The sequence below is a fragment of the Tenebrio molitor genome, chromosome 6, assembly GCF_963966145.1.
Source record: "Tenebrio molitor chromosome 6, icTenMoli1.1, whole genome shotgun sequence".
NCBI classification, from domain to species: domain Eukaryota; kingdom Metazoa; phylum Arthropoda; class Insecta; order Coleoptera; family Tenebrionidae; genus Tenebrio; species Tenebrio molitor.
In genome coordinates, this window is record NC_091051.1 from 13,916,578 (window position 1) to 13,933,506 (window position 16,929).

Genomic DNA, 16,929 nt, shown 5'->3' on the forward strand with positions numbered 1-16,929 from the left:
AAGAGATATACATATAATGATTGTGATATTTAAAATAAGTAGGAAGTATTTCTTGTCATTAATCATTATAGGTAGACAAACAAATACTTAGAAGAAGAAATTATTTAAAACTTAAAAACGGTACTACAGTACCAGATGACTATAAAATGTTGTGAATACTTTTGACAGATTGGTAATGCTTTTGAAATATCACATTGGCAGAGCTGCTACTTAAATTGCGACACCGTCGTGCAAAAAAGTCGTTTTGATATTTACTGTTAATTAGATTTAAAAAATATGCACGTACGCCTATGATTATTGTCAGACACCGAGTCCTCATCAGAATCACCAATGTTTGGATTACCAATATATGAAAAAATGTCATTCGTATTTCCTACTATGATAACAGAATTGATACATTATCTGATAGAGATAATTTAAAATACAAGTTTTGATAAGTGACCTATTTTTTCCTCATTTCTATACTCTGTACAGTGTACATTATAAATGTGCATCTAGGAGGCAATGGAAGTGTGATTGCACCTTTAGCTTTCACACCAGAAAAGTTACTAGCCGTTGACAAATGTCAGTAATGAGATGAGCCCGAGCGACTGGCCCCCGCTTCTAACCTTAAAATAATACGCTTTTGCTCAAAATTTGTTTATTGTTGATACATTTCACAGAAAATACGAATTAATTGTTATAGCATATTTTCAGATTGGATAACATGGTTGGCAACCAGAACAAAACAAAACACTAGATGCGGGTCTTTAGCCAGGGTTGCCAAACTAAAATCAGCTTTCCATAGCCGCCTAAGATGCAAATTTATAATGAATTAAGTATAATTGTGCGTTATAGAAATGAGGTTAAAACTTCCGTTTCTTTGGAAAAGCTTTAAAGTTACTCGTTACTGAAGTTCCATTTGTTGGAAAGCTCGTGCTGTTAATTAAATTAAAATCAGTAATTCTTGTTTGATTTTTATTAAACGTAATGATCAGTTGGTAGCACGTCAACAGTAATTACCAAAGCAATCATGCCAACTGAAATACAACGCAGAAACTTTGATCTCCGGATATTTTATTTTTATTTGAGTTTCCTAATCACCTTACTGCTAAGATAATTCAAAGAGGAATTTCTAAATATTCCAAACGTTGGAGCATAACTTGGATTTATTTTCTCAGTTGTTTTGTAAACAGCTTACGCAAAATGTAACAGGTGAGGTAGCTAACGTGTGTTCAAAAAGAATTGTGGTCAAGTGGATTGGTGTTTACTTTTGTTAACATATAGCGTGGCAATCACACATTTTGTGAAACTGAAAGTGCAGGACCAAAGCATAAACGTGGACGAGCATCAATACGGATTTCAGAAACTGTTGAAAGAGTTGGGGAAATAAATTGAACCAAAAACTTAAAATTGAAATGTGCCAAAACAAGTGAAGGTGATAAAAACGGAGTTATGCAACTGAAGGATTTGTTAACTTATAAGATTATCAGAGCCGGATTTAAAGGCATCCCGTCGAAAAAGATGGCCGTTCCGTAACCCAGCCGGTTTACCCGGACCGTCAGGCTCTAAAAGAGTCGCATTTTGTGCAGGAACATTCAACTACTTGAAAGTTGGGACCTAACACGATAAAAGAACGAGCGGGGGTGGTTCTTGAAGGCCGCAACCAAACGGCCCACGGGTAACAATAGGATAAAAATATCCTTTAGTTCAATATATTTTATTACTTTCATAACCATAAATAAAAAATTTAAAAAAAAACGTGTCCGGGGATTTGTGGAGGCCCTTAATTTGTGGAGGCCCCGGGGCTCTCGCCCCGGTTACCCCGTGCTAAATCCGGCTCTGAAGATTATCTACATTTGGAAAAGAGAAAGAAATTCAGGGCCTGCTTGACCATCATTGATCGTTAATTGATTTTTGTTCTGTTAGTTGCCACTATGAGCATTGAAAAATTCTTTTTTTTTTGTCGTAAACGGTTCATTAAATTAAGATCAACAATTTTTGTTTGATTTTTATTAAAATTATTGCTCAGTATCTCAATACTCAAAGTACATCTTTTGTGAATTTTTTTAATGTACAGTCGTCGACCAACATAAAATAGGACAAAGTGTTACCTTTGACATTTTCACAATTCAAAGATTTGTGTAGTGTAACTGGGACATATGTGTCTCAGATTACAACTTGATTTAACTTGACAATTGATCTACAAAAAGTTAGGTTGTGTTTTTATTTTTTAGCACTGTATTTTTATTATGTTCAATTCGGCAGCAATTGCACGTACCCCATTCCTTAATCTTGTGGTGATTACCGCTTTCTGTTCTGGCGTTAAGTTCGGCATTATAATTATCTAATACTGATTAAGTGATTAATATCGTCGAATAATGACACTTATTTACTAATTTTTGACATTTTTGTTTCCCAGAGATGGATTTTGCAAAAATATCGAATTACAGAATCGAAATTTACTTTGTCCCATTTTATTTTGGTCATCGACTGTACATCTATTCTAACATGTCACCATTTTATTCGTTCTCATTTCAAAAATAGGTTTCCATCATAAATATTATGTGGTCTGGAGTGAAATAATTGTTTAAATAAAACGCACGGAAATGTCAAAACTGACAGATGACAGTTCATTAATTACGCCGCACGTTTGTAGAAATTTTGTTTCGCAGAGCCATCCCATATCATACAGTATAATATGTCAATTTTATGGTAGTTTTTCTTAATTATGTATGTATGTATTTGATTTTTTCAAGAATTCAAACACGCAATAATTTTTCGATAGATTTTTACGAATAAAAAAGCTGACAAAAAATGTCTACAGCGATATACTGTCGCGAGCAAAAAATTCTGGTCGTCAATGTCATTTCAAAATTAGGTTAGATTGTCACAAATTAAAAAAAATCCCAGCCTGATTGGAGAAAATCAGCAACCGCAAGATGGCGCTGCAAATTGAACGAAATAGGGAAAACAAAGAACAGCTGATTTCATTTGTATGTATTTGGATTTAATTTGCCGATAACAATTGTTGACATTTTACATCATAATAAATGGTTTAAAACAAACTGCAAGTTATAAGAACCACCAAGATCATCAGTTTGCGTTGATTTGTCTACCAAGACCTTTGTCATTGCAAGTTTCTGAACCGGCTCTCCAACATTTATGTTTGTCTGATGTGCTGTTTCTTCATTAACATCAACAGTTGGAGAAAATTTGTCAGCATCAGCAGCGTCACCCAGATCATTTCCTGCTTCTCTTACACCAAAATTTAACCTTCACGAACTACAAAAAAACAACACTAGTTCGGTCAATAAAATTTATTATTATAGTACCTAAGAAGCGTTACCTATTAGTAGTTTCGGTTGGTAGAAAGTGTTTTGTAAACAGTTTATTATTAGGGATTGATACCCAACTCTTAGGGGCCAATAAAGCAATTGAGTCTATTCTCACTTATTTCTAGAAGCCCATGTCAACAGGGTGTCAAAAAAATTGAGAAGAAAATGACGATTAATATCATACAAGATGATGATAGGTTATGAATTATGATATTTACAATGGAGCATTTTCCATTGTGTCGATACCTATTTGTTTAATTTTAATTTTTATTGAATTTTAGTCATGTCAACCACTGTCAACACAGTAATGCCAACTTTAACATAAGAATAATTTTTAATCTCAATGCTATTCTATGGAGCAACGTGTGAGTGTTATTTGTGTGTTGTGTTGTTTAATTATGACACCGCCATAGAGACATTTTAAAAACGGGCGTATTTTTTTTTAGAAACTGGGACTTCATTTAACCTAACGGTTGAATTGTTTTGTAAACAAGCGAATTTTTAGAAATGTCAATTCGAATCGGTTGCGGCGATCTGCGTCGAAACCAGCCGAACAGGTTGCCTATTCGATTCTAACAGGAATTTGTTCGGCAGTCGTCGCGCGTCAGCTAGTATGGACGTGCGTATCGTTGTCTCTTTCATTGCGACCGTTTCGTAAACTTTTTCAAACTTTTTCGAGGCAAACGGACGTTACAAACTGAACCGAGTGACATTTTTTTGAGTTTCTGTTCGATTCGAGTGATTCTTCCTGTCCAGAATGGTGTGTTGGGAGCTGTTTTTAGGCTTTGTTGTCGCATTAACAGGTGAGTCAACTTCATTGTGCAATGCCACCTGAGATTACTTGACTTTGTTTAGGTGTTTCTAACCTCACATATTGCGCTTTGTTGGCTTGTTTGTAATTTAATTAGTCAGTCTGGAGACGGTTTTTAATTGAATCGACGTGAAATATCCAGTTTGGATTAAATTAAATGTGTGGACGGAAATGCCGCCGGCCCGTAATTAAAATTTTAATTTCATGTAAAAATATGTTCAGAATGTTTGTTTATTGTAATAATCGGTAATTATAGCAATTTTTAATCTGTTATTATTTGCAAGTTTATCTATATAATGTAACAGTTACTAATATTTAAATAAATTTGATGGTTTTGATTCAGGTGCATCCTGTCCATATTGTTTTAAAAAATTAATATTGCTCACTTCGTTAATCCAATTTTTCCTTCTCCATAAAAAAGTTTGTTAATTACGTGTTTTGCCATATTTCTCAATTTCCAGGGACAGCACCTCCCACTGCAACAGAAATTTTATGACCCATATAGCTTGCAGCTTCAGTTTTCTTGCACCTAATATTAATTAAGAAAATGGAGCTATAACACATTCATCTTTCATTACCCAATGAATTTAAAATTTATAACACAATATTTCCTCATTTGGAACCAAAAAATATAAAAACTAGTTTACTCCAAGCTTCCTGAAAATGTGGCTGAATTCTCAGGACAAAGATACATTGACATTTATAGTGTTGATTGTATTTTTATATTTTTTTGTAAGTGCTGATTTGAAATAACACAAAAAATATCTGGTCGGGCCCATAAATTTCAAGCGTAAAAAGTTGCAAGAAGATTAAGAAATGAATTTTTTTATTTAGATTTTAAATTAGTCTTGGCAAGGACGATTCTGTAAGATGTCACCGTCCCTGTTCCACGTTCCGGTGAAATGTTTTCCTCGCCTTCCGGAGAATTTGACGAAATAAAAACAATTTCGTGAGGACAGTCCTGTTTTTGTGTGTAACAATCGATTTATCTTTTTTTCAGTCGGATTTGTTTCTCGAATAATTTACCTCCGAAAATGGTTCATTGATTTTAATTTGTAAACAGACGACTTTACAGTTAAAGAAAAAAAGTAGGTGGGCGAATGTCAAGTTAGTGTCCGAATTTGGATCGCTTTTTGCAAATTAAATTATTCAACTGTTTCAGTTTTTTGTCAATGTAGTGGACAAATTAAGGACAAGCTTTAAAGTGAATGACTTGTCGAAAATCAGAAAGCTTTGTTAAATTTGTTACTGTAAATTTTGCCCATTAATAAATTAATCCAAAATCAATTTGATCTTTACGCTTTGAGAATCTAGGTTGCTTTATTACTGTTACTGTTTTATTGTGGTGCATCTGGTTAATAAGCTACTTACTCAAAATTATCTGTGCATCATTTTCACGCTTCGGACAAGATAAACCGGAAGAAAAGTTCCAGGTGGGAAACGGGTTCGCTTTTTTGACCGTCGTCCTACTAAAATCTGAACGCCAGATAGCATTGAAACTATTCTTAGTTCGAAGGTTTTCCTATATAAAGCCCCCCACATGATAACATCTGATGTTTCGCTTTTGTTCTTTGATAATGACATTGAGGTGTATCAGTGGAGAAAATGTTTTAAAAAAAGGTTTGGGTGTGAAAACCGGAAATTGGCGACGGTGGAGGACGCCGTTTCTATTTTCGCTTTAAAAAAATATTTTTAAAAGTGCCCCGAGTCACATTTCGCAGATGTCGGTAAAATATGAAGCCATCACGTTGTAGGTAATAGAGATAATAATTAAGTGGTGAGCAACAGCAGTTCCAACTAAATTGCAGTTGCAGTCGAGTAGTTCTAATTTGCTACGTTCAAAATTGAACGTCCAGTCAATATACGGTCATTTTCTAATAAATCCACAATACGTGTCTTTATAATCGCACTGTTTGCTTTACTGCAAATGCCCCCTTTTCAGAGTGGAGTTTATTTGTTCAGCTTTTGCCCCGTCTGGAACATGTACTGCGAGCCAGGCGAACCTTTTGTGTACGTCTTTTGTTATTAGCATGAAATTTACAAGAAATTGGAAAAATGCTATCGGAAACCATACTGCTCTTCGTCAAAGAAAGACGGAGTTGGGTTGTTTGTTTCTTCTCTCGTAACTTCCCGTCACATCTGGTAGTAATTTGAGAGTCATTTGTGGCAACCTTGAGATGACAAATTTAAGGGTAAATTCCAGCGACAAACACCACCACAAATCGGCCGAAACGGAAAGAGATTTATAAAATATTAACGTGAGTGGTGAAATTTTTGATGTATGGTTGTCGACGTTCGCCACGGCCCTCATTTATTTCCATCTTTTGCACACCCTGCTGGGGCGGATTAAACATTCATTTGTTTATTCGGTGCGAATTCCCAGAATTTTCAGGAGTCAATTTGAGTCAACTTACGAGTTCGCCAGGCACAAAGAATCGCACTGAAGAAAAGGCTTTTGTTTCCGAGCTAATGTTTCAAAGGATGACGTTTTGCTCCACACCGAGCCCCGATATTTATGGTCATGCACTCTCATCGACTGGAGATTACAAGCCTTGGAGGGAGTTTTTTCCACATGAAATTTGCATGAGTGTAACGACGAGAGACGTTATCCTGGAAATATTCCAGAGTAATTAAAACACCTGATGTTTTTTGCCCCTTTTTAATGGGAAGTTCCTTGGGATATTTTCGTCGGTTGTAAACCGAGTTTTTGGGGCAAGCGCCCACGAAGCTGACAGGCGCGGTTTATTATTTCAAACAACCACCGACTTCAATCCAATTATAGATCATCCTGTGTCGGTAACGAAGGTTAGCATGCTGCATCCCTTTGCGTATTAACCAAGAGCATCGGATTTTTTTCGTTTGCGATGAATGCACGTTGCGGTTTGAACAGAGCTGCCACTGTGGAAGAATTCTCGCCGTTCACGGTCCCAAGAATTCGGTTTTAATATTAAAGGAGGGTGAGCTCTGTCACGTTCTGTGCTGAAAGTCATTGTTGTAAATTACCCAAACAACCATTAGCTTTCCTCTGTTAATTTGTTTAAGGTCCTAGCGTCACACCTTGAAGTCTGTGTGAAAAGAAGGAGAACAGGTAAAAGACGCAAGTACGTGCCTTTCTTAAAACTCGTTCGATACTTGGCATCGTAAACTTTTCAAGATTATTGTTTTATGACCTGTGAACCCCATGCCAGTCGGAAAAGACGTGAGATTCCAATAGCTACCGACCGTTGTGCTTCGAGATCGTTCCCGAGCAAATTTATACCGCGAACGGGTAAATTTCGTTGCCAATCAAAAACCACAACCGCTAACGAAAGCATTGTTTATTATGGTTGTAAATATTTGACTGTGATTGCCGTGTAGGTAAGGCCGTTAAAAATTTGATGGCTCTTGTACAAATAAACATTTGACTAATCGGTTTTATTAGTCGTAAAATCCAGCTTTGAGAAACCGTGATGGGGCCCTCAACTCTTCGCCGTGACGATTTTTCAGAGTCTAACAAATTTAGCGTCGCTGCAATTTCAGCGTCCATCTCGAACTGCCATAATGAATCAAGTTGGAAGTCTTTGATGAGATTAGAGAATGCGCCAGGAGAATACCGAACATCAACAAAAGAATTAAATTATAACATTAAAACAAGGATCGAGTCCTCGTCGGAATAAATTACGACATCTCACAATTGAATTTTATTCAAAGTGTAATCGTAAATACTAAACAGAGAGTCCTTTTTAAAAAATGCGTCACGTGTTTGCAATTTTTCCGAATTTCCCCTTCAAATACGCTCTGTTTACTAATGAAGAGGATAAAAGACTGTCGTCACATAAATCAGCCCGCATTTTCATATTGCATCTTCGTTTCGGACCAATTTAAAATTGCTCGTGAAAGGTGTAATTTATTTTTTATATGGTTGTCAAGTCGTTAATTAACAAACGGAAGGATGTGGAGAGTGTGAAAGGTGCTTTTGTTTTTTGATAAGTTTTCAACTTATCAGGGAAAGTAAAAGCAAGTAATTAAATTTTAAGTGAAATGTTACATTGTGCCTTTTTCGTGTAATAGCAGTTTCATGTAAACTCGGGTACGAGAAAATTGAGAAAAGAAAAGTAAGCCGGGTGAGATAGAATTTATTATGTTGTCGGCTGTACGTGTTCTTGATCTTCGAATTAATGTTGCTTTTATTTTATTACTCGCACCTTCATTAATTTAAAACGATTCTGTTCTGAAATAAAAAAAAATTTGGTTAATCTGAAAGTGTGTTTATGATTCGCATTACATATTAAAACCACGAATGAATCAAAAACAAAAGAACGACTGAAAGTTAATTTTACCTTTTCCCCAGACATTTGTATTGATTTTAATAAAAAATGAGTACTCTTAGGAAGTGCTGTTTGTTGTGTTGATTTAGCAATGTATTCGTAATGAGAGCAATAAAAACCGGGATAAAAGCTACTTCATATTTATTTTTAACATAATTGAGAGAAATTAGAACAAAACTATATAACAGACAAAGACAGTTAATTTAAAACACATTAGTTAAATTTAACCGAAGAGAAATCATATGGTTAATGGTCTTCAGCGGGAATGGTGTAGGTTGATGTGGTTGGTTTGTTTGACTCTGGAGGAAATTTGGTAAAGTGTGGGCCTCTAAAAATTAGAGAATAAACCGACTCTCGCTTAAAATAGATCAGTTTTTTCTATTAAATTTAAAATGTTGGAGGAAAATTCTCAACATTTATTTTTAAAATTAAGTTCAACGTGCCGATGTATTTAATGTCAACGGAGTTAATCATCTTTTTTTATAGCAGAAATAAAAAAAAAGTTTTTGCACTAGCATTGAAAACAGAGGTTGTTTTTTTAAGATCAATTTTGTCTAAAGTGGGCATTTGTTTCATAGCGCAAAATAAAAGTAGTGCTTTATACACATGTTGCGCAAAAAATGTTTTACACTCTCATTAAATGAGTGTGTAGTCATTTTTTAATGTACACAACGTGTCTAAAATACACATTTTTTTCACAGTTTTATCAATTTCTCTTCGTATTTGTAGAAAAAGTATAATATTCTACTCGCGGGTAATGGTTATTACTCACTCGGATGAATACGTCCCCCGCCTTCATTACCCGCTCGTTGAATAATATACTATTACATATTTCACAGTTCATAGAACTTAATTGTACATTTTAGTACAAGTAAGTTTTGCTGAATTTGCTACAAAAAAAATAAAGAAAACATGAATTACTTGTAGAATATTTGTTGATGCTTCATTATCACTTTCATCGTCGTATTCACTCATTTTATGGCAATAATTACAAAGCTCCAAACTCCAATCCAACATGGACAGATTTTAACTTTTCACTGCTATGTTACCCAATGATAGAAATTTAATATGAACTGATATTATGAAATCCCATTGATGTAAATATTTTTTATTTTATAAAGACAATAAATATGTAGTGTCATAAAATGCAAGTACTTGGCTTGAGGTACAACGTTCTCCACTTCGTGCTTTATACATTATGTTGCATAATTAACTATTCTCTATTATTATTATTATTTGTTTCATGTTTTAATTAAAATAAAAAATACGAGACAATTTAAGAGAATTGCTGTTTTATATTTGGGTAATTAAGTGTAATATAAATAGATCCGACATCTTAATTATATTATTCTTGGCGGGTTTATTATGCTTTTACCTTCCGTTGCGGTTCGGGGGTTGATTATAGATGGCATTATGGTCTCCCCGCGTTGGTGGCTAAATGATCGACTATGACGCAACGAAGCAGCAAATTTGGCGGGACATTTGCCCATAAACAATTTAATTCGGGAAATGGAGTCAGGTTTAATATGTCTTTATGTTATTATTCACGGGCTGGAAGATGCATGTTTCGGAAAATTCCGCCATATGAATGTAACATGGAAATGGATCAGACTATAGGCGGCCCCTTTCCGCTGTCAGTTGATAAAATTGAAAAACTTACGGCCACCGCTGGCATGTTTCCAGATTTTTGCGGAAAAATACGAATCACATTCGATATTCAGACGCGACCCATGAATTTTAAAGCCCGATGATTGGAATCGGGGAAAAGCGAACTCGTCACACGTTGGGATCGTAATTACGTCATGATTGATTGTGTTATCGCAGAATAAGATAGGACGTCGGAGAGGCGATCTAAATTTGGGTTTGCTGATAGGGTTTGTTTGGGTTATAATACGAGTCCTACGTTCCCGCGATTGTGCTCCTTATCAGTGCAACAAGTGCAGAACAGCGCTGCAGGTTGTAACAAAGGTAGTAAATTTGAAACCTGTCAAGGAATGTGTCGGCATCGGACAAATCCAGGAAAATTATGCCGTTTAACCGCCATTTTCATTGAACTTTTTACACTGTTCATCAGACCGCATCGAAGCGCGAACGAAGCTACGTTTTGTGTACGAGCAAGCTCCAATGAAAATTCGTCAGAGACCGTAATAAATCGAGGTACAGATTTTATTTTTTCGGGTCATTTGCGTTCGGTTCTCGTCGAAGTCTTGTTGGAAATATGTTAGATTAAAACATTGCTAAACGTTGAATTAACGCCGCACCGTACGGACCCTCCAAATCCTTACTAATATCTCTAATTGCCGAAACCGAGCTCGATTTACTGCCTTTCCAGATTACTTTCAAATTTATTGTCGTAACTATTCTTAGGTTTCGTGTTTTTGGGGGAACGTACCCCGGTTCCAGACGTTTTAATTAAGGTCGCGGCTTCATTACAAAAAAATTGGCCCAGATTAAATTAACGCACTGTCTCGAATTCTGCGATTCGATCGAAAAAGCCCAGGATGTCCCACTTTGTTTTTTTTTTCGATGAATTTAAATGGACGCGATCAGATTATAAAAGCGGACGCGTTTTACTTTTACTTTGTTGCACACCTGCAGATTTATCAGACTTTTCTCTCCTCATAGTTCAGCTGTGAGTTACAGTAACCTATTTATTATTCCATTTTGGTAATTAACGTAAGAGTTCACGAATAAATTATAAACGTCAAAGAAAGTTTCCACATTTCAACAATTCATAAATTTAAGTGGAATTTCAACATGTTAAATGCATTGATTATTTTTTCGCTTCAATTTTTTAATGAATTTGATATTTAATTTAGTTGCAAAACAAAACATAGAAATTCAATTTACAGTGTAACGTCTACTTACTTAGTTCTTAATGAACTTCCATTAGAAGATAAAATGTGTCACTAGTTACGGTTTTTGTTCCATAACATTTCTATTGTGGAGCTGCTTTTTTGCTGAAAGAGAGGTATTTTATACATACATCAAGCGCAAAGTTAATTTGCAAATGGAATTTTAAACTTGATCCTTGTTTAAAGTGCTCAAAATGCAACGAATAGTGTGGTGTAATTACCATTTTCTACTCCAGAGGAACGAAATATTGGTTTATTTTGTTATCTCATGATTGCAAGTTTAGATAAGTAAATTTATTTGAAAAAGTTGCTCCACTATTGTTTACACCATAATCCATTCATACCGATAACTACGAGACAAAATGTTTACAATTGTTACGTATTCTATTCCGTAATGTTTTATAATGTACGAGTAATGTTATTCGTTACAATATTTGTAATGTTTTCTTCGAGTGTGTATGCAACCAATATTACAATAAAAATGCAAATAGTTCCGTATTTTCTCACGATAAAGTGTGGGAATTGTACCCTATCACTTCTTCAAGAGAACACAACAACGCTTCTTGAATTTCTTTTGCATTCCCAAGTGTAGTTTAATAAAGTTTTTAAAGTCCGAAGCATGAATTAATGGAACTAGAGCTCGGGTCTTGGAAGGCTGCAAGGAAATTACAAAAATTTTTGTGTAAGCTCTTGAAGAGTAAACATTTTCAAATTAATTCGTTCATCGTGTTTTAATTGACAGTCAAACGATGATAATAATTGTCTTTGCTTATTGAAATTCGAATTAAATGTGTGGTCGGCAATATTGCGGACCGGATCGCGACCCATATTATCTGAAGAGATGTAATCTTCTAATTGTTTTTTCCGGTGACAGATTACCATTAAATTCCATTTGTTTTTGATATTACCCCGAAAATAGTAACTGCCATCGGCACGACAGATTTAACAGATAGCACTTGGCGTCTGGCGCAAAATTTCGGAGTGAAATTCGCCATCCCTGACGAACATTATCGATTCATGCACAGTAAAAATGACATAGTTGGCGGGATTTTAATTATTCAACGCGTCGAATATTTTTTTTGATGCTAGGGAGAAACAAATTAGGCAATCATTGTCCGTCGTCATTAGTACTCCATCGCGTTTCCCTTGTTACTAATTAACGGTCAGTTAGGTGTCGGGATAATGTAGGCGGATTAAATGGGACAGGTGGTGATAAACAGAGCGATGATTATTGTGAAATTAACGCCGAGCAGAATCCAGGATGGCGGTCGGGAGGCGAGCAATGATCATCCCCCAAAACTAATCCCGCAATCGCGCCACCAGATTTGCGTCGGAGGTGAAGATGGCGAGCTTTGAGTGAGTTTCTTGAGGAAATGGAGATTCCGCCTAGGAGTGGACCCAGTGGACGGTCAGTGGCCGCGTTCCACGCACAGTGCGTCAGTTGACAGAGCTCGACCTCTCGCGTTTAATTATATCTCCTCTCCTATAATTATATCTGTGTGCATCTGTCGTTTGTTAAGGGTCTGCACTTTCGGCTTCTGTACGACCATGCGTCACCGATCTCGACCGTAAAAACAGACTTCCTCTTACATTGAACTTAATCTAGTTTGATAGGTGTCATCGAGCGGATGTTGACTTCTTGTGGAGAGGATTGTGTTACTTTTATCTCTGATAGTCTGAGTGCGGCCTCGTTTAATTTGCATCAATAAAAATTAGAAATGTCTTTTGTCGGAGTCGGGACGGAATTGGCATTTGGAGTGTCTCTGGTTGAAGGAGGACGACGAGTCGATCTCGGTTTGCGGTTTCTACGGTCTCGGGGAACTTAACAACAGTTGTCTTGTTGCCACCGACCACGCACTTCGGAAACATCCAACTGTAGTTTGTACATTGTTTCGTGAAAAGTAATATTTTCCATCTGATATTGAAGACGAATCGGGAGTCTCCCCTCTGATACATGGGATGATTTTAACTGTCAGTAACACTTGTTTTCAGCTGTGTGGAAACAAGCTTCTTTCGAAGTAAAAACAAACAGTTTTATTGCTTTAATTGCCCGTTTCCGTTTAATTCCGTTAATGAAAATTGTTTGAATTAGGATCACGAGCTATGGTAGGAATTTCTTCTATATACCTCTTGTTTGACTTTCATTTTAATAATTGGGAGCTGTTTTTTCTTACTGACTTTATCACAATGTAACAGAATAAAAAATATCCAAAAGGGTTTACCATTAATTAAAACAAAGAATTCATTAAAACATGAAAAAACTTTTCTCATTATACGCGTGAGATAACGGACAAAAAGAAACAGGAGCGCGAAATATTTTGTGAAGTGCATTCATTCAGTCCTCGTCGTTTTTAATTATCCTTGATAATTAATTTACTGTGATTTTACATTCGTTACAAGTCGGAGTCATCGATTTTGTATATTTAACGGAAATTAGGACAGGTTCGTAATGAGATTGTACAGTTCTCTTCCAAATTTTATTATCGCTGGAGGAAACGAGAAAGGATTTGGGGAAATATCGCTGCGAAACCTAAATTTATTTCGCAATTGTCTAATGTTTTCGAACCACAAGAGATGAAGAAGCTGTATAAGATAAAAAGCAATTCATTTTCTCGCTAAAAATTAACTTTGTGGGAGCAGTTGTCTTTATTTTATTTCCGCAGTGTTTTGAGGCCGTCGAAAGGGATAAGGCTCCGATAAAAAATCGAAGAGGAAATGAAATCAAGTGTGGGACTTCGGTAGATAGCAAATTTCCCTTAAAGTCTGATTTAATGGGAAAATAAGTCGCCATTTTTACTTCGCAGTCGGTTTAAGGATTACGTTGTTCTTCGACGGAAAAAACTTTTAGTTGGCTAAGATTGGCAGTCCCCCTTCTGGTCTTTTCATTAACAAGTGAAGATTAGGATTAGACATCTCCCTTCCTTAGTTGAGACATTCACTCGTGTTCTCAGTAATTGGACTATAAAAAAAGACATAAATGTTGCATCCAGACAGGTAAGGGCAAAATAAGTACACAGAGGGGGAGGAATACTCCGCCGGGGGTTGCACTAACGGACACATTATACGCCGCCCCTCTCCTCTCTCGAAATTACCTCTTTAAGCTCACCTCCAGTCCTCCGAGCAAACTCTCGAATCTTCTTTAATTTCGCTTCAAAAACGCCGTAAATTTATTGGTCTTTCGATTAACCTTTGCGTGCAGCTACTGAGTAAATATTTATTCAAACTGACGAATATCTTGAGCAGGAGCCGTTCCGGCCTCTTAAAAACATATACAAGCCAGATGCCGTGAAAGGGATGCCGTGCTTTTAACCGCTCCCGTATCTTGACAAAAGACGTTGGCGTTCACCTACACTTGACTTCTTCAGCTTTTTCGTGAAGAGATAACTTCTAAATTCCTACGATGTACGGCCAGTCTGAGACAAGCTGGGGGGAATACACCGCACTAAATCTTTTCGAGATTAGGAGTACACCTAAATAGGGATTTTAAACGTCTCTTCAGTATTCACCTGAGTCTAGCCCATCGGAATTCCGGAAGTGATGTTTGTGGGACCGAGTCGGAACTTTTGCAGATGGGTCGCAGAAAGACAACAGTTTGACCACGGCTTGCGACATCAGATCTGTTCGTGACGTGAACTGGTTATCTGAAACCAGCGTCACCGAAAGTGGTTTAAAATTAGCTTATCCTTATTAATAACTACGAGCTTCATTATCCAGTCTAGATATACAGTTTGACGAACAGCAACTTTGAGCGTGATATTAATATTAATCTGCTTCCGAACGCGCTGGAGGAACCTAATGTTTGACATCTGTTGTTGTAGTTTTAGGAATTTCACACGGCATCTGACCGTATGCCAGGAAACTTTTAAATCTGTTCCCACTGGTCGATTGTTTTCGACGAAGAGGTGAACACAGCTTTATCAGTCAATCGGACGACTTAAGACTTCCTCAAGATCGGAAACGAGAGATTTCCTCTTTTTAATTAGCGCTCTTTCTGTGCAGCCCCAAATCGAAGACTCGCGTTTAAAAGTGTTGCTTCGCCTCGTTTTTGTTTCGAGAGTTGTAAACCCGACCATAATTCACTGAAGAAAAATGCAGAAAATTATATTTAAAGATAGAAGTCTGCGACACCGACTGTGTTTCGGTCGGGGCGACGAAGCCGGCGCCGGAATTTATTATATTCCACATTTTAATCTGCTTAAATTCGTTGTTACGAAAATGATGGCGATGTTTTGAATATTTGCCTTTTTTTAACTGTCAAATGCTCTCTGCGTTGTGTGAATAATGGGGTGTATTACATAGCCCCTTTCCGGGAAAATTTGTAATTCCAATAAAACCAGAGAGCGTGTGCCAGAATTTATTTTCAATTAGTTAAAATTGAAAGGGGTCGATCTGATTCAGGTTTATTGGGTCGTGATACAGTTTGTTTTTATCTATCGTGTAACGTAAAATCCCAGCCTAATTTAAAAGACACCATAACTATGTTTAAAGCTTAGAGCGGCATTATATATGGTAATTTGCCCGAATGTAATTTCATAAAGCGAATTGGAAGGGCCATGAAATTAAATTTTAGGAAATTGTAAGGTAATCCTGTGGGAATTGTCCAGAGTTTCGCTTCCGAATAGTAAAGTAAACTGAAAGAATTCCCACAAACTCAGAGTCAATATCGGGTGCCTCGCACTATTTTTTTTCCTCTTGCCAGGCGAAATTAAACAATGGTTTAACCCGTGCTCGTATGTGTCAAGTTCCTTTCAATCTAAATAGTTTTTTATCGGACGTGTCACTTTGAAAAATTAGTCGATTTCGATAGGCTTCAAATGCAATTAACATTTAATCAATCAGTACCAAATGACCCTTCAAACATATCTTTCTTAACGACTTGTTTGTTGAATAGCGAGGAAAAATGAAGTCGTTGCGGTGGGGTAATTATTGGTTTTTACCTCTCCCCAAAACCCACACATCTGATCCGGGCCGGAGTATCAAATTACCACACATTCATGTATCAACGACAGTTTTAGAAAACTTCTTACATAATCGTCTTCCTGTTTTTTTTTCCAACCGGTGGTCGTTCCGTAATTCGTTTAAAGACTTTTTAATATTTGTCCCTTTGGTGTAGAGTTTCTGCCGCCTTTTTTTTTATTGTTTGGGTTTACGTGGTTGAATTCCATTAAACATTTGGTTCTTTGTTGGTTTTGGGTCAAACACCCATTGTTGCGACCATGTGAAGTGAATTCTCATGTTAGATTAAACGGCTACGTGTTCCTTTCTTCAGGTGCGGTCTCGTGGCGTGACTCCAGCAAAATGGAAGTACACCAAAGATTTTGTTAATTCCGGTGTGAGGAAGTCCGTCCGTGTCTATCACATCCAAAATCGTGCGGTTTAGTGGTCTTTTTATTTGGCAAAAGGGGAAGTGTACAATGAATTTCGGAGGGGTCTTGAGATAATAAATTTCCTGCAAGATGTAATTTCATACCAACACATGGTCTAGCAAACTTAAATATAAATTAAGGCCCGCATTATTGCCAACTAATTGTATCTAAATTAGTAACTGGATTCGTACAGTTCCGCCGGACGCATATTTCTTGTCTCGTGCCAGTATCATTTTTCGAGGGTTGAAAATTCTTCCCCTTCACTGAAGAATT

At 36.6% G+C, this 16,929-nt stretch overlaps 1 protein-coding gene across 4 annotated transcripts in view; it reads left to right on the forward strand.

Annotated features, from left to right (window-relative positions):
- The first annotated feature begins 3,896 nt into the window (after window positions 1-3,896).
- Fas2 (fasciclin 2) overlaps window positions 3,897-16,929 on the forward strand; it is a 96,962-nt gene continuing 83,929 nt past the window's right edge. For all 4 annotated transcript variants that reach the window (XM_069050071.1, XM_069050072.1, XM_069050074.1 and 1 more), the window contains exon 1: window positions 3,897-4,120. In XM_069050071.1, the coding sequence (XP_068906172.1) occupies window positions 4,075-4,120 (46 nt within the window). In that variant the 5' untranslated portion in view covers window positions 3,897-4,074. The remainder of the gene's footprint in view (window positions 4,121-16,929) is intronic.